Here is a 26,716-nt window from a genome sequence, read left to right on the forward strand (position 1 = left end):
CAACCGTTTATTATCCTCTCTCAGTAGTGCTGGTGACATTTTTGAGTATTTCAAAGCTTCTCTAAGCGGTTTAGCCGTTATGTGAACCGCCGTTCGGACTCGGCTTGTCTTTGAGCTAAACATAGAATCGGACAACACTCATTGATAAAAGAAAAATAAAAGAAAGATATCACGGCTTGTGGTAACATAATGGACTGAATAGTCTAAGTGAGCCTAAAAGTAAAAAAAAAAAAACAAGTATATACAGTAGTAAGTTCGGCCGGGCCGAATCTTAAATACGCACCCTATGAATCAAATATAATAGTTTCCTTTGAAAACTCTTCGTCGGTGCGGGTATCTTGATAATATATGTAGGATTTAAGGGGTTAGATGACAGATATTGTCCCAAGCAGATCAATTCAACCAGTACACTTCCCGAAGATAAATTTAAAGATTCTACCTATGAATACCAGATCAGATTCTGGATTTATGAGAATCAATTTTGTTTGAATTTTAGAGAAATCATAAACATATCGATAAAATGATGAAAAAAGTCTTGATTTGAAATCTTAAATCCGTAGATTTTGACCGCCATTATTTAAATGATAATGAGGAGTAAAATCTGAAAATTTTACTTTTAGTTTCAAGCAATTGATATGATCCTGCTATACCCTCAAGAAGTGAAATCGGTCGATCGATAAATGTCTTAAATAATGGATCGTTAGAAATAAATGCGATACAAATTTTTGAGGGTCAAAAATACCAGTATATTTATATTTTCAGGCAAAGTGGATAAAAAATACAGATTCTAGCAGCCTAAAAACTAAATCCAGTAGGTAGGTCTATATGGAGGCTATACCAAAACATGGACCAATACACAAAATTTTCAGCACACCTCTTAATGTTCCTCAAATACCTCTAGAATTCAAATTTCAGACAAATTGGGTAAAAACTACGAAATCTAAAATTGGGCGATCAATCTGCACACCTATTTGTGGTCCTAAAATACATCTCGATTTCCAATTTTAGGCAAATCGAATAAAAACTACGGTTTCTAGAAGCTCAAGATCCCAAATCGGGGGATCGCTTTATATGGGAGATATATCAAAACTGGGACCGATACTCCCCATTTTCGAGACACCTATTTGTGATCTTAGAATACCTCTAGATTTTCAATTTCAAGCAAATCGGATAGAAAATACAGTATCTAGACGCCCAAGAAGTAAAATCGGGAGATCGGTCTATATGGGGGCTATACCAAAACATGAACCGATACTCCCCATTTTCGACACCCCTATTTGCGGTCTTAAAATACCTCGAGATTTTCAATTTCAAGCAAATCGGATAGTAAATACAGTTTCTAGAAGCCCAAGAAATAAAATATGGAGATCGGTCTTATGGGGCTATACCAAAACATGGACCGATACTCACCATTTTCGAGACACCTATTTGTGATCTTAGAATACCTCTAGATTTTCAATTTCAAGCAAATCGGATAGAAAATACAGTTTCTAGACGCCCAAGTAGTAAAATCGGTCTATATGGGGGCTATACCAAAACATGAACCGATGCTCCCCATTTTCGACACCCCTATTTATGGTCATAAAATACCTCTAGATTTAGAATTTCATGCAAATCGGATAGTAAATACAGTTTCTAGAAGCCCAAGAAATAAAATATGGAGGTCGGTCTATATGGGGGCTATACCAAATCATGGACCGATACTCAACATTTTTGGCACAACTCTTTATGGTCTTTATGGTCCTAAAATACCTCTAGATTTCCAATTTCAGACGAATTGGATAAAAACTACGGTTTCTATAAGCTCAAGACCCCAAATCGGGAGGTCGGTTTATATGGGGACTATACCAAAACCTGGACCGATATAGCCCATCTTCGAACTGGACCTGCCTGCAGACAAAAGAAGAGTTTGTGCAAAATTTCAGCACGATTGCTTCATTATTGCAGACTGTAGCGTGATTACAACAGACAGACAGCCAGACAGACGGACATGGTTATATCGTCTTAGAATTTCTCCCTGATCAAGAATATATATACTTTACATAGTCGGAAATCGATATTTCGATGTGTTACAAACGGAATGACAAACTTATTATACCCCCGTCAACATTCTATGGTGGTGGGTATACTAAATAATGGTCACAAAAAATAGCGACAAGATTTTCCCGACCCTTTATTCTAATTCGATCATTTAAATAATGGATCATGTTTGTTATTTATATGTTACTTGAGAACCATGCTTGATAGAAAATATATATTTGGGACTATAGGTTACAGAAGTCATTTCTTGTACAAGCATTGATCCTTTTAAAAACATTCTCTGTCGATTTAACCCATACAAGCATTAAACCATCACTGTATGGCCAGCAACAACCGATTGAAGATTGGCCACAAACTAAATTGCATTGCAGCAGATTCTGAAGCACAGCAGATGAGTTCGGGGGATATATTTGTAAAATAAGGGGTGAAATGTGCAAAAACTATATATTTCATTTCCATTCAATAGAACCGGAGTAAAATATAAGAAAATACTGCAGATAAATAAAAAAATATGCCTTAATTGCCGCATTTCAAAAATAAAACGATGCGAAAAAATATTAAGAAAAAAAAACAAAACAAAAAAGTCATACATTACGCAAACAAACGCCTTTTGTATCAGGGGACCAACAAAGAACACAGATGAAAGTATAAATCATTCCTTTGAAAGGCTAAAAATACAGATATCATACCGGAAATGGTAAATTTTGTTTGCCAAGTTTATGATCTCTTGCTAAAAGAAGCGAAACCTTGTGATGCCCAATGAGGGCAGGGGAAAGAAAAATATCTCAAATGGCTAGGCTAGCGGAAAACATTCGATTTTATTTTTGATGCTTCTTTTTTAGGAAAAAAAAACTCCCCCTCTAGAGACATTTTACGCAGGAATAGTATTTTGTATAGAGGAGTTCAAAAGCATTTCAAACAGAAATGGAAAAGACATTATGTGTTTCACTACATTGAGTTTCTATAGAATGGGGTAAAAATTGAAGAGATTTTTTTTTTCATTTTGCCATACATCTCATTTAATGTTTTATTTATAATTTTGATTTGAAATGAAAGAGGCGTTTTGGTTACTGGAAATGATTAATTATAGTTTATTTTACTTTACTCTGTGACCCTTTCAAGTTGTGCATAGCAATTATTTTGCAAATAAAGGGAAGTAAGAACGAATAACTTCAATAAAGAGGTGTATAACTTAATCCTTAATTCCTATAGATTTGAAGTTTATTTATGTCTACGATAGCAGAGATCGGCGATTGAATTGGTGATTATAGAAAACAACAAAATTGTCACTTAGGAAGGTAGACTGGGCTTTGACCAATATAGTCATGGTCTCTTCTGATCTAAGTTTTAGATTAAAGGGTGATACGGTCAAAATTTGGTCAAGGGAAAACGCGTGTAAATCGGTGAAATCGTTTATTTAAAAAATCAAATTAAATTTCTTTTTCAAGTTCAATTAGTAAAAAGTCAGGAAAAGTATTCAGTTAGGCTTTCGCTTTTCCAAATCCGAATTGCCGGGCCTCACGCTTGACACCTGCCATCAGATTTTGTACAGCCACCTTGTCCATTTTCTTCGCCGCAGAAAGCCAGTTTGCCTTGAACTGCTGCTCGTCCTTAGCAGTTTTTTTGGTCTTCTTTAGGTTCCGCTTGACAATAGCCCAGTATTTCTCAATTGGGCGGAGCTCTGGCGTGTTGGGAGGGTTCTTGTCCTTGGGAACCACCTGCACGTTGTTGGCGGCGTACCACTCCATGGTCTTTTTACCGTAATGGCAAGATGCCAAATACGGCCAAAACAGTACGGAGCAACCGTGTTTCTTCAGGAAAGGCAGCAGACGTTTATTCAAACACTCTTCCACGTAAATTTCTTGGTTGACAGTCCCGGAAGCTATGAAAATGCTGCTTTTCAAGCCACAGGTACAGATATTTCTTTGCGAACTTTGTCAGTTTTATGTGCTTGCAAATCTCTGACAACTGAAGAGTGAATTCCAAAATCAAGATAGGAGCAACATTTTACACACACACACCTTCAAAATGAGGGGTGTTCAGGTTTTTTAAATGCAAAATTGAAAGAAATACGTCAAGTTTATATTGACCAAATTTTGACCGTATCACCCTTTAGAACCAATTATTTTAAACCTAGTTATACCCTCCACCATAGGATGGGGATACACCCCAACTTTGTCATTCCGTTCGTACATCGAAATATTGTTCTAAGACCCCATAAAGTATATATTCTGGGTCGTGCTGAAATTCTGAGTCCGTCCGTCCGTCTGTTGAAATCACGCTAACTTCTGAACGAAAAAAGCTATCGACTTGAAACTTGGCATAAGTAGTTGTTATTGATGTAGGTCGGATGGTATTGCAAATGGGTCATATCGGTTCACTTTTACGTACAGCCCCTATATAAACGGACCCCAAAATTTGGCTTGCGGAGCCTCTTAGAGAAGCAAATTTTATCCGATCCTGTTGAAATTTGGTACGTAGTGTTAGTATATGGTCTCTAACAACCATGCAAAAATTGGTCCATATCGGTTCATAATTCATATATTCATATATAGCACCCATATAAACCGACCCCCAGATTTGGCCTGCGGAGCCTCTTAGAGAAGCAAATTTCATCCGATCAGGCTGAAATTTGGAACATGGTGTTGGTAACAACCATGCAAAAATTGGTCCACATCGGTTCATAATTATATAAAGCCCCCATATAAACCGATCCCAAGATTTGGCTTGCCGGGCCTCTAAGAGAAGCAAAATTTCATCCGATTCGGTTTAAATTTGGAACATGGTGTTGGTATATAGTCTCTAACAACAATGAAAAAATTGGTCCACATCGGTTCTTAATTATATAAAGCCCCCATATAAACCGATCCCAAGATTTGGCTTGCGGGTTTTCTAAGAGAAGCAAATTTTATCCGATTCGGTTGAAATTTGGAACATGGTGGTGGTATAAAGTCTCTAACAACAATGCCAGAATTGGTCCACATCGGTTCATAATTATATAAAGCCCCCATATAAACCGATCCCAAGATTTTGCTTGCCGGGTCTCTAAGAGAAGCAAATTTCATCCGATTCGGTTGAAATTTGGAACAGGGTGTTGGTATATAGTCTCTAACAACTATGCCAGAATTGGTCCATATCGGTTGATAATTATATATAGCCTCCATATAAACCTATCCCCAGATTTGACCTCCGGAGCCCCTTGAAGGAGCAAAATTCATCCGATCCGGTTGAAATTTGGTACATTTCGTTAGTGTATGCCCGATAACAACCATGCCAAAATTGGTCCGTATCGATCTATATTAGACATAGCCCCCAAATAAACCGATCCCCAATCATAGAAAAATCACAATTGCCACTCGAGCTAAAAATAATCTACCAAAATTTTATTGCAATAGAAAGTTTTGTCAATGTTTTATTTCTACAGAAAATTTTGTCAACATTTTACGTCGTTAGGAAATTTTGTCAACATTTTATGTCTTTAGGAAATTTTGTCAAAATATAATTTCTATACAAAATTTTGTCAAAAATTTATTTCTATAGAAAATGTTGTCAAAATTTTATTTCTATAGAAAATTTTGTCAGAATTTTATTTCTGTAGAAAATTTTGTCAAAATGTTATTTCTTTAGAAAATTTATGAAGCATTTCATAGTTGGAGAGGAATATTTTGCAAAAGCTTCTAAAACATCAAAAATTCTATCAATCTACCAAACAGTAAAAAATCTTCCATTTTTGGTAAACTCGTGTTCATAATTGTATAAAGCCCTCGTATAAAGCGACCCACATATTTCAATTCTGGCTTTATAATTACCGCACAAGTGTTCATATCGGTTCGCAATTATTTCTTCCCTATATATACCGGTCAAGAACTAAATATATACTTATTTAATCGACCTTTCTTTTGTCTACTATATATCCCGCATTTAACTTACAATTTAGAAGATGATGTAAAGAAGTTTTAAGATGTCATCAATTCTCCGCTGCTTTGGTGTAAAGTGAGTGTAAAGTGAGTATGAGTGTAAAGACAAAATCTTTGGAACCTGGCATGCACTTTTTTCAGTGTACATTTGATGTACTTAATAATATGCAATTTGTTAATATCTTATCTTTACATCCTCCTTATATCAGTATCAATGAGTTGTTTAAGTAAATAAAAATTTTGGACATTAACCAGAAACTCGCATAGAAAATGTTTCATTAAATCTGAAATCTGAATATAAATGTAAATCACTTTTTCTGCAAGATTATTCAAAAAGTCTACAGAAAATAGTTTCCTCTCTTTCACAATTTTTTGCTATATTTATCACTTCTCTTAACAAACACCTCAAGACCAGAAAAATCTTATTACCACACAACAGGAAGTAGACGAGCCAAAATTAAGAAAATCACTGTCTAGGTAACCAATTAAATGAAGTTTTTCATTATACCGACTTAACCATAGCTGAGACGATACAACGACAACAAAATGACAAATGGAATTGATGGTGAAAAACCACACTTATCATAGTTGCACACTCATTGTCTGGATGATGGGAAAATTGAGCGAATAAGTACAATGATAAAAAGTAGCTAAAATTGCCAAAGAAAATAAAAGGAAAACTTCAAGTCAGACACTACAAGTTTGTTGTTGTTTGGCAGTGTCCTTTGTTGAAGCCAAATGTAAAAGTGGTGTTGCAAAAGTTGTAAAAGTTTTTTTCTTTCTTGAAAATATATGCTTCGGAATACGTAAAAATACAGGCTTGGGGAACTAAAGAGGATGGTGCGAGGGGTTACGTTCTTAGCTTCTTTGCTTACAATAGGAGAATAGCAAAATTTATTTACTGTTTGGTTAATGACTACTGACGAAATTTTAGCCAGGTCGGTGACGTTAACTCGGTTTAACTGTGTGCAGAAACAAAATCATTTCTTAAAATTAGACGACCACTAAAATAAGGCAACCTATCAGAGAATATTGGGCATTTTATTTAGAGATGCCTCTGATGCAGTAATAGCATCCCAGCAAGAAATGGAGCACTATTTCAGCAGAATTGTTAGGGAGAGAGGCAGTACCACCTGCTTACAAAACAACCGAATCAGCGCTGATTTTTGTGGGCGATGTCCCGATTTAGGTTAGGTTAGGTTAGGTGGCAGCCCGAAGTATCAGGCTCACTTAGACTATTCAGTCCATTGTGATACCACATTGGTGAACTTCTCTCTTATCACTGAGTGCTGCCCGATTCGATGTTAAACTCAATGACAAAGGACCTTCTTTTTATAGCCGAGTCCGAACGGCGTTCCACATTGCAGTGAAACCACTTAGATAAGCTTTGAAACCCTCAGAAATGTCACCAGCATTACTGAGGTGGGATAATCCACCGCTGAAAAACTTTTTGGTGTTCGGTCGAAGCAGGAATCGAACCCACGACCTTGTTTATGCAAGGCGGGCATGCTAACCATTGCACCACGGTGGCTCCCATGTCCCGATTTAGAGCAGCATCTACATAGCGCTGATATATTTGCTCATTTTAATAGCAATATTCTTCAGAAATTATATATAATCTTGAGTTTCCTATTTTATAGTATTGTTGGTATGAAGGAAAACAGCACTACCTTTCATGCATCTATACTGCACGAATTGGTTGCAATAACGTAAACGAATGATCATTAACTAATTCGATTACTCGTTTACGTTATTGCCACTGATTCATGCAGTGTGGATGCAATGCCTACTTTATTGTATACCAAAAAGCGCAAGTAAACTCTTACTGCTGAAGCATTTTTTGCCGGGATGCGACCGGATTTTCCGAGGGGACCACTTTTAGTTAAAGTTAGTTTATGACGGCAGAAAAATATTAATATTCCAAAACAGTTATTAAAAATATGGATCAGAAATCGATCCGTTCCAACAACAGTTCACATATGCTAGGTCGAGGCTTGAAGTCCATTTAGCAATGTGAAGGCTAGGTTAGAATAGTGGCAGTTCGTTATTTCTGACTCACTAGAACTATTCAGTCCAGTGATCATCTCTCTTATCACTAAATGCTGCCCGTTTGCAAGTATAACTGAACGGCACTCCGTTTTATAGCGGAGTTCAAATGGCGTTTCACATTATGGTGAAGCCATTTAGAGAAGCTGAAAAGGTTTTCGTTGTGCCGTCAAAACTGGGATTAAATCCAGACTCTCAATCCAGACTAATAGAAAAAATTAAGTTCCAAATCGAACGGACGGTAACAAAATGAAACGGAAACGTTCACGAAAAATCAAAACGGAATGTTCACGGTTTCGACCACGGGCGAAAAGCACAATAAATGCCAGTTAAAAAATCCAAATTATAACGGATACTTCAAAGTAAAAAAAGTTTTCTTTATTCAAAAAAAACTTTAAACCAAAGACGCTACATCCTCCAAATAAGTCCTAGCCTATATTTGAAGCGTTTTTATCTTAAATCTTAAGTTTCAATATATCAGTTAATTTAAGGACAATTTCTTTAAATCAAAAATGTGTTTCGTTACTTTAAGGAAAATTGGCCTTAGTTCAAGGACATGCGACTTTAACGGAGGGATGCAAATTTACAAAATTTGTGTCCTAAATTTAATGCAAAAAATTTTTGAAGCAAAGATTACAAACTTTATTTTAATTGAAATTTCATTATTTTAAAGAAATTTGTCCTTAATATTTTGTAAATTTCGCATCCCAAAATTTGGGTTGCGTTATCTTTAATATCACGTCAATATTTTTTCAGTGTGGAAGGAGCCACCGTGGTGCAGTGGTTAGCATGCCCGCCTTGCATACACAAGGTCGTGGGTTCGATTGCTGCTTCTAGCGAACATCAAAAAGTTTTTCAGCGGTGGATTATCTGACCTCAGTAATGCTGGTGACATTTCTGAGGGTTTCAAAGCTTCTGTAAGTGGTTTCACTACAATGTGGAACGTCATTCGGACTCGGCTATAAAAAGGAGGTCTCTTGTGATTAGGCTTAAGATGGAATCGGGCAGCACTCAGTGATAAGAGAGAAGTTCACCAAAGTGGTATCAAAATGGACTGAATAGTCTAAGTGAGCCTGATACATCGGCCTGCCGCCTAACCTAACCTTCCCCTGGATGGTCTTCCCTCTTTGATCTTTGACAGTAGAAACTTTTCTTTCAAACAAAGATACCCAAGCTAAAGTAGAATCACCTAACAAAGACAGCAAGCCTTCAATGAAACGTTTATAAGCTTTTGGTCAAGTAAAAATCTTTATCAGAGAAATGCATCTTCTATGCTACACACAAAAAAATTTCACGGAAATTTTTCCAATTAAAATTTTAATTGAGTTTTAAAAAATATTCAATTTAGAATTTAATTGATTCAACAAATGTTTTAATTGAAACAAAATCAATCACAAAAATAATAGTATCAATTAATTTTTTAATTGGATCAATTAACTTTTTAATTGACCTTCAATTAATTTTTTAATTTATACTATCATTTCCGTGATTGAAGACATTTCAATTAAAAATTAATTGGATCATTTAATTTCGTGATTGAATCAGAAATTTTTTTTTGTGTGTACGCAAAAATTGAGAATAACTACCAATACTATTTTTGAATTGAAGCGATTATATGATAATTGCGGTGGTAGAGACGGCATTTCATTTTCTCTGTCCATAGTTTCAGAGTTGTCCATAAGTTTGAAATGTTGCAGTTTCTCTGACAGACAAATACATTTTAAAAGGCTATAATTTTAGTCTACTAAGACAGATGGTTTACGACATCTTCAGGTTCTGCAATACCTCCATTTTTGTCTACATTGAAGTGGCATCAAATTAATATCAATGAATTTTTAATGTTTAATTAAAGTTCCAACGAGAATTTGGCTCTTAAATCTTATCTTCAGTTTAAAGGCTGTTAACAACATCTGTGAGTGATTTAACCTAAATGCAGGCCCAGGGAATGATGATAACAACATTGCTGGTTACCACAACAACAAAGTTGCAGGTTGGTGTGTGGGGATGATGTGATACAAGATACACCCTCACCAAAATCAAATCCTTACAGGATGACTTAAGGAAAACCCACCCTCTGTATAATAACAGCAATATACTTTTTCCCCCTTCAAACTTTATTCTTTAATGTGGAAAAACTTTAATAATCCCCTTGGTTGGAGTTTTTCGTTTTCCTTTCTTTTGGGATAAATTGTTATGTACCGAATTCATCATATCCTAGACACCATCTCATATAGGCCCAAAATAAGAAAAAAAATTGATATTCTTTTCACAAATACACTACTCATATCCTAGAGTCTCATCTATGTTACTGATGACGATGATAATAAAAATAAAATGATATGAAGGGGAATCCCAGTACTGCATTCATGAGACCAAACGTTGGGCAAATGTCATAAACATCATTAGTAACGAGCTGTACTCAGCAGCCACCCCTCACATCCATATAGTCTCCCCTTATTGTGCATTATATGTTCTCCACCGCAAGGCCTATTCATGTATAACCATAGAAGGAAAAAAATGTACCCCAAAATGTACTACTTGAAAAAGATCTAGTTTTCTTAAGATTTGCTCAGACAATACTCTCCCCTCCTCATGTTTGTTAATTCTATTGAATTTATGGATCTTTAAGAATATTTCCTTTCCTTTTGACACCCACAAAATGCAAAGAAATAATGTTTGCCTTAAGGTACTTCTTCAATTTAGTAATTCACCCTTAATTGAAGAGTCTTTAGTTGAGGTTGTTGGACTTCAAGGGATTTTTTTACCTTTTTTAAAGCGCATATCTTAAAGTTGACGAAACAAATTGAATTACTCTGAGAAGTATGCTGAATATACACCGACAAAAAAAGTATGCCCTGTTTCAAAGGTTTTGTCTTTACACTAATGATTTTGGTATTGATTCCGAGCCAAAGAAGCAGAGAATTGAAGTAAGGATACATTTAAGAAACAATTCTCTTTTAAATTTGAGTTTTGCGTACTTGATACTAGGAAACAAATTTTAATTAATCAATTTTTTATTTAAATTTTTCTTCATTTGATATCACAGTCCTTTATGAACATGTTAACGAAAACTTAAATTTCCAAATTCAGACTCGTCTTCAAGTACACGGATGAAAAAAAAAAATAAAACAAATTATTATATGTTTCGTTGTAAGAAAAAGGCATATTCGTATTGTTGGGACATGAAGTCTTTGGCCTCACGACAACATTTTTTCAGTATAGTTTACGAAGAACAAGTATATACGGCAGTAAATTCGACCAGGCCGAATCTTATGTATCCTCCAACATGGATTGCGTAGAAACTTCTACGATAGACTGTCATCCACAATCGAATTACTTGAGTTGTGGTAATACTTACCGATGGCAAGGTATCTTAAAACATTTTTAACAACGTCTTCTAAATTGTAATTTAGTCCATACGTGGTATATATTAGACAAAAAAGGTACCCAGCAAAAAAATTTGGAAGTACTTCTAAAGGCACAACTTTAAAAGCACTTCCAAAAATGTCCTTCCAGGGATGTTCTTTATTTTAACTACTCAGGAAGTTCTTTTAATTTAATTTTTTATAACTCGCTTCTTTCATACTTTTAAAGGGCAATTTTGAAATTTTTTGTTTCAAATATGTTTAAAACCGGGTAGGGATTAATAAAATGGTCGAAATTATTTAAATTTTGTCGAAAAAATTTCTAAATTCATTCTAGAAAAATTGCAAAATTTTGAAAATATTTGAGGTCAAGGGTTTCAGACAAGCGTTAGATTGCATTAAAAATCACAAAACTTTTAATAATTATTTTTTTGTCAAAATACCACAAATTTTTTTAATCACATCCAAAACATTGTGAATGCGTGGCATAAAAGTAGAAAAGAAATAAAAAGGCACTGGTTTAGAATTTGAACCAAAATGTATGGGCTTTATTTAATAAATTATTGTTCGTCAAACAATATTTACCTTCGTAGAAGCGAGAGAGTCTCAAAGAGAATGACAAAAAGCTTGGATGCCGAAAGGCGGGGGTTGATGACATTTGACGTTAGAAAATGTCCTTATTTTCGTACCGAAAGGCAGAAAAGGTATAGACAAATCCTAACGGCGGGATTACACTTGAAAATGATTATATGATTTAACAAAAGCTAAGAAAACGGCATTTGAACTTAAACATTGCCGCCCGCCTTGCAACATCCAGCCAGGTTGCAAAGTTTAAAACATAAATTCATAGTTACACTTAAATAATGAAATAATGAAAGTATACAGGATGTACATTTCAGTTAACAAAAATGAGCATTTTATTTTAGTTCAATTCTTATTTTTTTTCTTGTTATGGTTTCCATTTCATGTTTCATTTTTTCAAAAACAAATTCATATTTACAAATGTGCTCGTCAAGCACGCGATCGTAAATGGACTCGTTAAGCCCGATCGATTTTTAAATTTCAAATAAATTTGACTCGGAAGAGCCGGGTGTCGAGGACTCGTAAAGTCAGAAGGCTGTTGAAGACTACCTTACACCCAAGTGTGATATGGGGTGGCGAAGCCACAAACAATTCTCCTGGAGGAACCCCAGAAGCCGTCGTCAACGGTTTTTTATTGGTTGCTGTTGCAACATTGTCGGCCAGAATGGCAGAATCAGTAGTCGTACTGATGGTATGTTCATCGGCAAGGGGTGCGATGCTAGAATTAATCTCCCGTTCCTCATCCAACATGGGGACGTCGTCCTCAGACTCTGGAAGGGTAGCAGCCATCTTTGCTATGTTTTCTATCTATGAAAATATAGAAAGATTTCGATGACGGAACGAAAAACCAAATTAACAAAATGGTCAGGGTGACCAGAAACCCTAGGTCGACTTACAACTTGTATGTTGCCCGATCTATCGCGATTCGAACGCGGCCATCAAACCATAGATTTTCACGTAGACAAAAACTAGGGAGGACGCGAGCATAACGCGACAGATAGACCTATGTTAACTCCCTAAAAGACATAGATGTAATCCATTTGAACAAACGACGGCCGATAGTCTCCGGATGAATATCGCGAAGACGACATAATTTCCACGTAGTGGGGAGTAATAGTTCTCGTCGAGAATGTCGTGGACAAATCAAAAGTAGCATGTAAAGTTACCGCTTTCGTAGAAAAGCAGACAGTTTTGTAAATATAACCGTGATAAATAGCGTACTATAGGACAAGCTCAAACTCATGGCGTGTATTGCCCCTTGACCCAGGCGCATTACCCAAATTATGGTACCCCGTCAATACGTCGTCAACGTACATGCACCTCCGTAGGACGTATGCATAAAGAGGAAACTCATTCTCCGTGCCGTCAGCCAATGGTAAAATATGTCAAAGTCACTGTTTAATTAAATAAAAAGTCCTGGATAGTATTTGCAGAGAATATCGTAGTTGTATTCAATGATGAAAAATCTAGAACGGGTCAACATATATATGTCTGTATACATCTGTGTGATATCGCAATTGTATACGAATTTATACAACCTCCACCTCAAAACGAGGAGAAACAAGTCTGATTGTTGAGTCGGACCGACGTGTAAAAATGTCATTCAAGGCAGTGAAAACCAATCGAAGTTAAATTGTCTTCTCCTCATTCGTAGGCGTAACCTAAACTGGCCCCATATGGTATAACCATATATACCCCCGGACAAAGTCGTGGTGAATCGTCTTAATTCATGGTTTTCACAAGAAGAATGCCTCATTTCGAAGAAAGTGTGTCAGGCAACCCGTCCTTGATTTCTGATTTGTCCGGAGAAATAAGTTTTGAGATGAAGAGTATCTTCACTCAGAATACCGTCGGGATGTCGTTTTATAATTTTCCTCGCAAAACTTATCTAAATCAGATAAGAGAGGACGTCGGGGAAGCTCTTCTAGTTCCCAAAGTGCGGTGAAGTGTCTCGTGAAGACCATTTTCCTTGGAGAGGTCCACAGTAGTCGTGTAGACAGAAATATTCGAGGAAGGGATAGGACCCGTGACAACCCAGCCGAAGACTGTGTTTTGTGCTAGTAATGATCCCAAAATATTCCTTCGAGTACCGTGCAATAAAATTTTCGGATAAAGATCCGCGCCCAACAGAAGGTCAACAGGACGACAAACAAATAAATTGGGGTCAGCCAAACGTAGATTTGGCATGCTAGACACAATGTCACGATTTAGAGAAAAAGATGGCAGGTTGCCGGAAATGTTCGGAAGAACGTACGCTGTAGTCTCCAGTAGGAGCGACTCATCTAGTGGGGTACCAATGCAAAGTGAACAAAGTTCTCTCGACGTGATCGAAACACTTTGATTCACTCCAGAAATTGTAGCCGAAGTCGAAGACGTGCTCAGTCCAAGTCGGTTCCGCAATCCTTCCGTAATAAAGGATGATTCCGAAGCGGGATCCATTAAGGCCCTAGCAGGATACGTGATACCCTGGTGAACGATATTCACCATTGCAGTTCCTAGTAATACATTTCCAGTACGCGAAGTATGGAATACCTGTCTACTCGACGTCCCTGACACAATGCCAGTCGATGTAGAAGGCTGATCGGTATCCACTGATGCTACCCCGGTATCTCGTATAAGCGGTGCGGAAACGACCGGAGAAGTTATGGGATCATTTGATATATCCCTGTGCAGAAGAGTGTGGTGTCTTCTACCACATTTACCGCAATCATATGCGCTGGGGCAATTAGCTGCAATATGTCTGCGGGACAGACAATTCCTGCAGCACTGATGGCGCTTAATAATATTCATCCTCTCAAGAACTGAAAGATTATGAAACCTAGAACACGTTCTGAGGTGATGCTGTCGTCGACAGAGAACGCATAATCTGTCAGGAGAGGACTGGGAGGAACGAGGCGTACTTGTTGGGGAACGAGGTGCTTTCGCATTCGTGAAATGCGAACGAACTCTTTTGTTGGCCGGAGGCCTGGCGTCAATGCCGCGGATATCCCGAAGACATGTCAATGTCTGGATTCTTTCCGTGAGAAAGAAGTCCAAATCTGACCAAAAAGACAAAGCAGACTTGTCCTTAATACTCTGTTCCCAAAGTGTAACAGTACATTTCGGCAACCTCTGAAGGCATAAAAAGACGAGGATGGGATCCCAATCGTCAGTAGCCACATCGTAGATGGACATTGTCGAAATGCATGTCGAGATACCACGTTGTAGTTTCTTCAGTCCTGAACTGGTCTCAGACTCCAAGACCGGTAAATCGAATAATAATTTGAGTTGGTGGTTCACCAATAGGCGGGTATTATCATAAGTACCCCTTAGTGCCTTCCACGCAAGAGCGAAGCTTCTATGCGTGAGCGGAAATTTCGAAACAACCTCGCGAGCTTCACCACTGGTCTTCTTGAGCAAATGACATAATTTCTCAATTTCGCTAAGTCGGCTATTGTTAATATATACCGCTGTGAAGAAATCTCTAAATGTTGGCCAATTGAGAAAATCGCCGTCAAAAACATCTATATCACAAGGCGGTAGATTGAGACTATGGGAGGAACTATTGTCTCCCCTAGAACTAACGGAAGAACTGTGTGAGTCATCGGACCTATGAGAAACATTCAAAAGAGATGTTTGGTCCTCCAACCGAGGCGATTTAGCAGAATGCTTAGATGGTGCACGTAGTGCATCCAATTTACCTTGAATTGACTCCATGACATTCAAGTAACAATTATAAGCCACATCATATTTGCCGCCAGCAGCAGCGGCTGCCTCGGTGGCGTTGCTCTGTGTGGAAACAAAGTCAAGACATTCGTCGAATAAGCCCTTAACCTTTTCCCACAATGACTTAGCCTCGGAACCATGACATTCTAGTCTATAGGCGGTGAGATCATTGTCTCGCAAACTGTGAAACTTCGCTTCAAATCGGACTATTGCGTCAGTTGCTCTTGTGAAGGCGGTAAGTGGTGTAGTAGTCATTATGATCAAGTACTGTCAAACTTAAAGGGCGAAAAAATTGACACGTGATGTCCAAAACTCTCGAAAAGAGTATAAATCGATCCAAACGCTACTTCGATTCGTCGTCGAACAAATGAAAATGCAGCTTTTTTCCAGTGTATGCGAAATGTGTATCGTCAACACACAATATTTTTCGCAGTGTACCGAAAGTACCACAAATGTAAACAAGGTAACGTAATTACCACAAAAACACAAAAAATGAGATCAGAAAATTTCTCACAGTGTACGGAGTACAACCAATTTTTTACAGTGTATCGTCGATACACCAATTTCCTCACAGTGTATTGGAAATACCAGCTAAAATTAGCTCTGTAAGGTAAATTATAAGTATTTTAACTTTTTGTAATAATTGGCGAAAAATTTCTCCAAGTGTATGAAAACACGTAAAGTTTCTTCAAGTGTATCGTAAATACATGAAACCCTTTTTCGCGTGGCGAAATATATGCAAAATCTTTATTTGGACAATATTACAATATTTTTCCAGTGTACCCTGTGTTCCAAAAGATTTTTGCAAGTGTATCGTGAATACAAAAAATATTTTCAGTGTATCGTAGAATACAAAGAATAATTTTTGCGTGGCGAATTATCGAAAAAATTGTAAACTTTATATATTACGAGAGAGTTTCTCTCAGTGTATATATTATCCAAAATTTCTCCCAGTGTACGTAGATACACAAAATTTGTGCAAGTGTATCGTGAATATCACTTGCCAAATGGAAAAATTACAAGACAATGAAAAGTCGTGAACTTTAAATTGTAAAATGTCCACTTGACCGATTGTAGGGTGCACGGACTGTAAGATGCACACTACGAAACAGTAAGGTCCAACAACAACAATAATATAAAAAATAAAAAAGTTTCGTGGAAACTCAAATATGTCAGTATTACGATAATATAATATATAATAAATACTGTTATTTTATTGTTTATATCGACCGACCGTAGGGTACACTACCACGTAACATGAACGATAATAGTAAACGACCGATATCCGTAGGAATCAACAATAAATACTTTTCTCAATTGAACTTGCAAAAAATTATTTTTATAATTTCGCGCCGTAAGCGACCCACGCTAATAAACCAACGTGTATGCAGTTCGAACGTATGTTGGATGTAACACCTGTGTGCGTACGTGTGTATAGCAAGTTGAACGGCAACTGTATAACACTTTACTATTGATGCCTATTGGCAAACCAATGCTTACAACCAATGCAATTGTTTTTGTTTTTTCTATGCCGATCGAAGATCAAAAAACCAAAAGAAAAAACACAACAATATGAATGTAATCAAATGGAGAAATACAGCGAAATTGAATTCAACTTTGACGTAGAATATTTGGACGAAAACAAAGTGGAATTAAATGCACTTTTCAACACTTTAATGACAATGTAACCGGGTATTAAAGACCGACGGATAATTTATTTTTTTCTCGTAGAGATTTAATGTACAACCGATATAAAATACGAGTTGTAAAGCGACCGTAGGCGAGTGTTTATTTCTGTTTTATTTATATTTACACCGAAGGATATGCTCACTTTTTAATTATCACTGAAAGTACATACCAAAGACAATAAACTCTAGGAAGATAGGAAATTAGCTACTGAGGAGAACAAACCATTTACCGTGTTAGTTTCATACTCGAACCAAACGCGTATACGACAAGTATTGACATAGCATTAAAATGCAAATAAAAATAAATTAAGTGCACGAAATAAATTTCCATAAAGGGGAAAATGTAATTTTTTTGTTGTAGCCTAAAATTTAACATTGTTTCATTAAGAAAATTAAGTTTTTCATTTAAAAAATAAAAACGAAAAACAAATAAAAAAATTACAAACATGTATGGAACTAACATGGTAAATGCAACATTTGGTATGACGCAAGCCAATTTCCTATCTTCCTCAAGTTTATTGTCTTTGGTACATACCTTGGTTGTTGATAATAAAAATATTTGTGTAATAAATTGAAAATGCCTCGTAGAGGATGGTGATCGTCGATCGTTTGTTGTTGTTGTTGATTGGCGTAGCCTTTGCCTTCGAAGAAGAAATAAAAAGAGCGAATTAATTCTTTCCAATTAATATTCGGCTCGAATGGACCAATGAATGCGTGGCATAAAAGTAGAAAAGAAATAAAAAGGCACTGGTTTAGAATTTGAACCAAAATGTATGGGCTTTATTTAATAAATTATTGTTCGTCAAACAATATTTACCTTCGTAGAAGCGAGAGAGTCTCAAAGAGAATGACAAAAAGCTTGGATGCCGAAAGGCGGGGGTTGATGACATTTGACGTTAGAAAATGTCCTTATTTTCGTACCGAAAGGCAGAAAAGGTATAGACAAATCCTAACGGCGGGATTACACTTGAAAATGATTATATGATTTAACAAAAGCTAAGAAAACGGCATTTGAACTTAAACACATTGAATTCGGATCACATTTAAAGAAGTTATGCATATTCAGTGCAACGGCTGTTGAAATGTAGGACTCCCGTCCTATGACAAGCCCATATAAAATTCATCGCTTCTGCGTCAATTTTGCACCACTTCCGGATCCAAAAAGAACATTTTCATTACTTTTTTGGCGACGCTTTTTTTGCTGGGTATGTATAGGTAAGTCTAAAAATAATTACGAACCGATATGGACTTATGTTATGGGGGTCGCTTTATATGGGGGCTTCAGGCAATTACGAACCGATATGGACCAATTTTTGTGTGATTGGGGATCGGTTTATCTGAGGGCTATATATAACTATAGACCGATAAATTTGCTCCTCCAAAACCAAATCTGGCGATCGGTTTATATGATTATGGACCGAAGTGGACCAATTCTTGCATGGTTGTTAGAGACCATATACTAACACCACGTACTAAATTTCAACCAGATTGGATGAATTTTGCTCCTCCAAGGGGCTCCGGAGGTCAAATCTGGGGATCGGTTTATATGGGGGCTATATATAATTATGGACCGATGTGGACCAATACTTGCATGGTTGTTAAAGAACATATACTAAGAGCACGTACCAAATTTCAACCGGATTGGATGAATTTTGCTTCTCCAAAAGGTTCCGGAGGTCAAATCTGGGGATCGGTTTATATGGGGGCTATATGTAATTATATACCGATGTGGACCAATTCTTGCATGGTTGTTAAAGTCCATATGCTAACACCACGTACCAAATTTCAACCGGATCGGATGAATTTTGCTCCTCCAAAGGGGCTCCGGAGGTCAAATCTGGGGATCGGTTTGTATGGGGGCTATATATAATTATGGACCGATGTGGACCAATTCTTGCATGGTTGTTAGAGACCATACACTAACACAACGTACCAAATTTCAACCGGATTGGATAAATTTTTCTCCTCCAAGAGGCTCCTGAGATCAAATCTGGGGATCGGTTTATATGGAGGCTATATATAATTATGGACTGATGTGGACCAATACGTGCATGGTTGTTAGAGACCATATACTAACATAACGTACCAAATTTCAACCGGATCGGATGAATTTTGCTTCTCCAAAAGGCTCCGGAGGTCAAATCTGGGGATCGGTTTATATAGGGGCTATATATAATTATGGACCGATGTGGACCAATTCTTGCATGGTTGTTAGAGACCATATACTAACACAACGTACCAAATTTCAACCGGATTGGATAAATTTTTCTCCTCCAAGAGGCTCCGGAGTTCAAATCTGGGTATCGGTTTATATGGGGGCTACACGTAGAAGTGGTCCAATATGGATCATTTGCAATACCATCCGACCTACATCAATAACAACTACTTATGCCAAGTTTCAAGTCGATAGCTTGTTTCGTTCGGAAGTTAGCGTGATTTCAACAGATGGACGGACGGACATGCTTAGATCGATTCAGAATTTCACCACGACCTAGATTATATAAAGACAAAGTTTATATACCACCATACTATGGTGGAGGGTAAAAAAAAATATGAAGGTGGCATGTTTTATGTATATAAAGAAGACAACATTTTTTTATCGAAAATTTAACGCAATTTGACCTAGACAAAATTTTGTGGCATTTACTATATTTTAATTCAATTGAATTTAAATAACATCAACTCCTTTATTAGAATTAAGCCATTAATTCTAGTTAAGAAATTGATAAAAGACAATAACCAAAAGCAATACTTGCAGTTAATATGAATAAAATTTATTTAATATAAATATGATATCAAATTTCTACAGAAATCTGTCATAAATAATGTACATGAATTGCAGAATTCTTATAGTAGCCTTGGATTTATATACGAGTAATAGCTTTGGATTTAAGGGAATTTGTGGAAGATGATGACAATTTCATTCCCAGCCCTTTTGAAGATTTTGTTGACTAATGCTTAGAGACCATAAATATTTTTTATTACGAACAATGTGTAAATGAATCTGTTGAGGAACTGATGACAAGTATTTTATCAAAGTGATGTAGAATCTTTTTGATATAACACATATATTAAATTCATACATTTAGCAATGGAAAGAATGTCGCAAATGGATCATCATCTGTGTAGAATAATTCGCAGTAATTTATACGAAAACATATTGAATTTGAAAGTAAAGCAAATTAGTTAATAATTAAAGGATTTCTCTGTGAGTGCATAATTAAGTCGATTTAGCCATACTTACTGGTTCTTCTTTTTGCTTTAGAGGACATACCTGAGAAGAGAAAGAAAATGTGTGAATTGTAGTTGGCACAAAAAAATCCATTTTTCAAACTATCTATTTATCAATTTACTATCTGCTCATATCTTGCACCTCTGTGTGGACATAAGTTAGTGCATATTAGAGCTCGACCGTTCCGCTGTCCTGAACAATTGCTCGATGGCCACGAATCTCGGAGGAGCGCTTAAATATTTTACTGCCGGTTACTTTGCACAGCTACTTTTCTTTTGGATCATTTTCCATCAAGTTATAACAAAAATTTGCCAAAAATAACACTAAAGGAATCATTTAGCTCTTGCTGATTTTATTTTATGTATTATCCAAGATAATACTTAATGCGGGTAACCAGGTCACGGTATTTTGTCCAGGATATTAAAATTTTCTATCCTTACAATATCTAATGACTTCCTTTCTGATTGAATTCAAAAATTAAAAATTTTCTATTATCAAATGTCAAATATTTTCTTCCCGGAAATCTAGGCCAACTGGTACATGTCCAAATATCTTTTCAAAATTTTTTGAATCTACACTGCTATCACTTTGTAAAGTTGTAAACCATATATCTTTTAAATGATAAATTGCATTTTTTCTTAACCCTTTCACAAACGAAATAAGCTTAATGCTAAAACTTTAATTTTTCCACGTTTTTTCTTGTACTAATTGCATGTAGAAAAAAATGTAATTTTGAGGATCTACACTAATAAAAACAAGTATATGCGGCCGTAAATTCGGCCAGGCCGAATCTTATGATCCCTCCACCATGGATTGCATAGAAACTTGTACTAAAGACTATCATCCACAATCGAATTACTTGTCTTGCGGTAACACTAGCCGATGGCAAGGTATCTTAAAATTTCTTACCACCATCTTCTCAATTGTAAGTTAGTCCATACGGGGTATATATTACATAAAAAATATAATTATATATAATTCAGTTTGACAAAATTTTCTACAGCAATAAAATTTTGACAAAAATTTCTATAGAAATAAAATTTTGACAAAATTTTCTATAGAAACAAAATCTTGAAAAAATTTTGTGTTGTAATAAAATTTTGATAAAATTTTCTATAGAAATAAAATTTTGACAAAATTTTGTATAGTAATAAAATTTTGACAAAATTTTCTATAGAAATAAAATTATGGTAGATTTTTTGTTTGGGATCGGCTATATATAACTATAGACCGATATGAATCAAGGTTGGCATGGTTGTTAGCGGCCATATACTAGCGCAATGTACCAAAGTTCAACCGGATCGGATGAATTTTGCGCCTCCAAGAGCTCCGGAAGTCAACCAGATCGGATGAATTTTGCTCCTCCAAGAGGCTCTGCAAGCCAAATCTGAGCGTCGGTTTATATGGGGGCTATACGTTAAAGAGGTCCGATATGGCCCATTTGCAATACCATCCGACCTACATCAACTACTTGCGCCAAGTTTCAAGTCGATAGCTTGTTTCGTTCGGAAGGTAGCGCGATTTCAACAGACGGATGGATGGACGGACATGCTTCTAGAGATATACAGTAGAAAAATAATTTCAAAATTTCGCAGTTTTCGTTTATTGTTAAAGAAGTTTATAAAAATGCATTTTAGCGCTCACCAATGTGGGAATAAAGCCTATACTTTAAGATAACATCAAGAAATAAATCAAAGCTAAGTGGGGAAATAGTGTTTGTTGTCGTTTTCGAATGTCCTTCTAAGTGGACATCGGTAGTCAAAGGGTTGACTCGTAGCACACATTTCCATTTTTTGTATAACGAGAGCCTTTACATTTTTGCTACAAACATGTTAAATGGTCACCATACAAAAATAAAATTTTGCTCTTGGAACTTGCTTGATGAGCTCTCTAGATTGATTGTAAGTAAGTTTCTCTCATCTTTTGTTACATCTTATCCCGTAATAATCTAAATTCGTCAATTCTATGAATGAATAGGGAGTCCGCTCCCTATGGTAGTTTTATGTCCTTAATAAGTTGGAAATCCTTTCCATTTTTAATATATTCAATTCTTCTTCAAAGAATGTAAAATTAGGGATTTGGAAAAATGGTATAATATTAATAAAATACCTATATAAGCTATTTCGTTGGAGGACATGGTCCGATCAGATCGACATAAATCCCTTGAAAGAGTCTCTCTGTTGCCATTAGAGGTCTTAAGATAGTATTGGAGTTTTTCGAGGTTTTGCATATGCCACAATTTTTTTTATTTATTTCTCAACATCCGTAACTAGTTTCCTTATACGGTGCACTGCTTTAGAAATTCCACCATGAGCTGTGTTAGGTGGATTATGTGCCGAATATATTACCTTCATTCGTAACTCTGTTGGAATTACCAATTTCCAAACTACAGTTCTTTAATGGTCTCCGTAATTAGTCTTGGGCAAAACCGTTCACCGTAGTGATTCGGACTTATCGTTCGTTTTTTTTTTAGAAAGGAACTAGTTCCTTTAAATCGTTTCTTTTGTTCCATCTCGTTCTAATAATTCGTACCGGTTTTAATATTTGCCATCACTGTCGTCGTTCCTTCGTATTTGTGGTTTCAACAACTAAATCTAATTATACTTCTTCAAATAAAAGATATCCTTTGAGATGAAAAAATGAAGTAAAACTTGCATTTTAATTGTTTAAAAAGTAGACTAAAAAAGCCGAAGAAATCGAATATAAAAAGATTAAAAAAATAAAATCTATAAAACTTTTGATTAATATTCCGCATTCGATGTTTTTTTTTTAAAGCGAATTAGTTTTCTTATGAATGAGACATAAAATAATTAAAAAAAAAACTATGGAACTATAGGAACGAAAGTGAAGGAACTAGTACCGGTCGTTCCATTTGGAGAACAGTTTATTGGAACTAGTTCATTCCGGAACGACACAAGACTATCCGTAATATATGAATCCATTTTAAATGTCAAATAGGAGTTTTCGAAAATGGTGATGAAGGTATAATAAGTAAGCCATTCCGTTTGTAACATATCGAAATATCGGTTTCCGAAAATATAGTCCCGAGTATTGCAATATAGTCCCGGATTGATTTCATGAGGTTTTACATTCCGCAATTTGTATCCGATTTGCTTGAAATTGGAAATCTAGAGATATTTTGGATCCAACAACTGAGCTTCCAATTATGGTGTGTATCGGTCCATATTTTGCTATAGCCCGCACATAGACCAATCTCCTGATTTAATTTTAACTTCTTGCAAATCTTGAGGAATTTCAAGTCCACAAATAAATTTTCCGATTACGTTATGAGTCGGTCCATATTTCGATATAGCTTATATGGAAATCTAGACGAATTTTATGTCCGCAAACAGATGGCGTGTATCTCGCAGAAGGCGAAATTGGAATTATTGTCAAACCACTCCTGGTACCAATCCTTTAACAGGTCCATCAGTGGCAATTTGCACCAAATTCCCTTAAAAACGCATTTTTATACTACAGAGAGAAAGTTTGCAAATGCAAATCAATGTCTGCCATTGAATGCATTTTTTTATGCACTTCGCAGATAGTGTCTCCTCACAATTAAACATCAGAAAAGCACATCTATAGACCCGAAAACACCTACTATGCGAATAATGGCACTTTCTGCAATAAACAAAACCCCAAACATTTCCTGCCATAAATATTCATTCATTTTGTGTGGCTCTTTTGACAAAAATAAAACGCTTTTACAAACGAAAAGGAAACATTTGAAGCGAATATGCACGCGCCCAATGCACACTACTGCCAGATACAACATAGTCTATAAACGACGGCGTCATGACCATCATTTTGCGCCTACAATTGATGCTCTGGCGTTTGGGGTGACGTCAACGACCGTTACCATATACATACAATGTCAATTCGAAAAACATTTTGAATATTTGATGCATTTTTTGTTTGTTTTTGCAACTGCGACGAACAAGTATCTAAAGTACTAAAAAGCCGGATATGCAACAGACTAAAATAGAGTGACAGAGAGAGAGGAGATAAATGAAGGAGGCACGAAGTGCATACATTAGGGCTGTAGATTGTCTCCATTAAGTCTGGGCACAAGACAACATTGCATGCATTTCAGTGCAGCCTCTGATTTTGTTGTTTAAATTGAAGTCCATTAAAAGAGAACCTCTGAAAATTTACATTCCTCCAAACGATGAAATTTCCAAAAACCAAACATTGCAGTACATTTTTGTTTATGACTTTTCATTCATGGCTTCTTGTTTGAGGGAAATTTGGAATAATTCATGATTGGCCGGCCAGTGCCTCATTATTCATCAGAGTCACCATGTAAACATCGATATGAAGCCAAGTAAGCCATGAATAAATCAATTGCAAAATTTTCACTAGCTGGAAAAATACGATATCATCATGTGGGACATTTGGGAGTTGAGTTTGGAAGAGTTATCATGTTGTGGCTGATGACATTTTTCCAAACATTTGAGAGTGATCAGAAGAGGGAAATAAATAGCCACATATCCATTGCCTGTTGCTATCCTTTCTGCATAGTGCATACATATTGTGTATCTAATAGCTCAAAATTAAACTTTTGACAAAATTTTCTATAGAAATAAAATTTTGTTAATATTTTCTATAGAAATAAAATTTTAACGAAATTTTCTATAGAAATTAAATTTTGACAACATTTTCTATAGATAAAATTTCTATAAAATTTTCAGAAAAATTGCTATAGAAATCATATTTTCTATAAATAAAATATTAAAACATAATCCTATAGAAATAGTATTAATAGAAAAAAAATTGGACAACATTTTTTACAACATTTTGACAAAATTTCCTATAGAAGTAAAAATTGTATAAAATTTTGTATACAAATAAAATTTTGACAAAATTTTCTCTAGAAATAACATTTTTAGAAGATTTTGTATAGAAGTAAAATTTTGACAAATTTTTCTATAGAAATAAAATTTTAACAAAACTTTCTATAGAAATAAAATTTTAACATAATTTTCTATAAAAATAAAATTTTCGGAAAATGTTCTATAAAAATAAGCTTTTGACAAAATTTTCTATAAAAATAAAATTTTGACAAAATTTTTGATATAAATAAAACTTTCTATAAAAATAAAATTTTGTATAACATAAAATTTTGACACAATTTTCTATAGAAATAAAATTTTCACAAAATTTTTCTATAGGAATAAAATTTTTACAAAATTTTAGATAGAAGTAAAATTTTTACAAAATTTTCGATAGCAGTAAAATATTGAAGAAAACAAAACAATATTTTCTATAGAAATGAAATTTTTCTATAGGATAAACATTTTGACAAAATTTTCGTTATAAATAAAATTTTCTATAAAAATAAACTCTTCTATAGACATAAACTTTTGACAAAATTTTCTATAGAAATACAATTTTTACAAAATTTTTGTATAGAAATAAAATTTTTACAAAATTTTAGATAGAGGTAAAATTTGAACAAAGTTTTCTATAAAAATAAATTTTTTGAAAAATTTTCTATAGAAATAAACTTTTGACAAACGTTTCTATAAAAATAAAATTTTGACAAATTTTTTAACAAGAAAAAATGTTGACAAAATTTGCTATAGCAAAAAAAATTTACAAAATTTTCTATAGAAATAAAATTTTTAAAAAAATTTCTATAAGATAAACATTTTGACAAAATTTTCGATATAAATAAAATTTTCTATAAATATAAAATTTTTATAGACATAAACTTTTGAGAAAATTTTCTATAGAAATAAAATTTACACAAAATTTTTCCATAGAAATAAAATGTTTACAAAATTTTCGATAGAAGTAAAATTTTGACAAAATTTTCTATAAAAATAAAACTTTTGGAAAATTTTTTATAGAAATAAACTTTTGACAAAATTTTCTAAAAAAAAATAAAATTTTGACAAAATTTTCTATAAATATAAAATCTTGACAAATTTTTTAACAGGAAAAAAATTTTGACAAAATTAAAAAAACATTTACAAAATTTTCTATAGAAATAAAATTTTTAAAAAATTTTCTATAAGATAAACATTTGGACATACAATTTGGACAAAATTTTCTATAGAAATAAAATTTTGACAAAATTTTCTAAAGAAATAAAACTTTGACAAAATTTTCTTCAGAAATAAAATTTTGACAAAA

The 26,716-nt window shown here is 34.9% G+C and overlaps 2 protein-coding genes across 4 annotated transcripts in view; both read right to left on the reverse strand.

Annotated features, from left to right (window-relative positions):
• The window catches only part of Ptp4E (Protein tyrosine phosphatase 4E), a 446,480-nt gene that overhangs the window by 246,795 nt on the left and 172,969 nt on the right, over positions 1 to 26,716 (reverse strand). The window lies entirely within an intron of this gene.
• LOC142230687 (uncharacterized) lies at positions 12,295 to 18,302 on the reverse strand. Its single transcript, XM_075301318.1, has 2 exons — positions 17,879 to 18,302; positions 12,295 to 12,757 (listed from the first exon to the last, which is right to left on the reverse strand). The coding sequence occupies exon 2, from the start codon at positions 12,737 to 12,739 to the stop codon at positions 12,431 to 12,433; it is 309 nt and encodes a 102-aa protein (XP_075157433.1). The 5' UTR covers positions 12,740 to 12,757; positions 17,879 to 18,302; the 3' UTR covers positions 12,295 to 12,430.

This window comes from Haematobia irritans, chromosome 3 (assembly GCF_050003625.1).
Source record: "Haematobia irritans isolate KBUSLIRL chromosome 3, ASM5000362v1, whole genome shotgun sequence".
Lineage (NCBI taxonomy): Eukaryota > Metazoa > Arthropoda > Insecta > Diptera > Muscidae > Haematobia > Haematobia irritans.

What these genes read in the sequence shown, in the direction of transcription:
- LOC142230687 (XM_075301318.1), bottom strand. Translation starts at nt 12,739, where the DNA reads ATGGCTGCTACCCTTCCAGAGTCTGAGGACGACGTCCCCATGTTGGAT.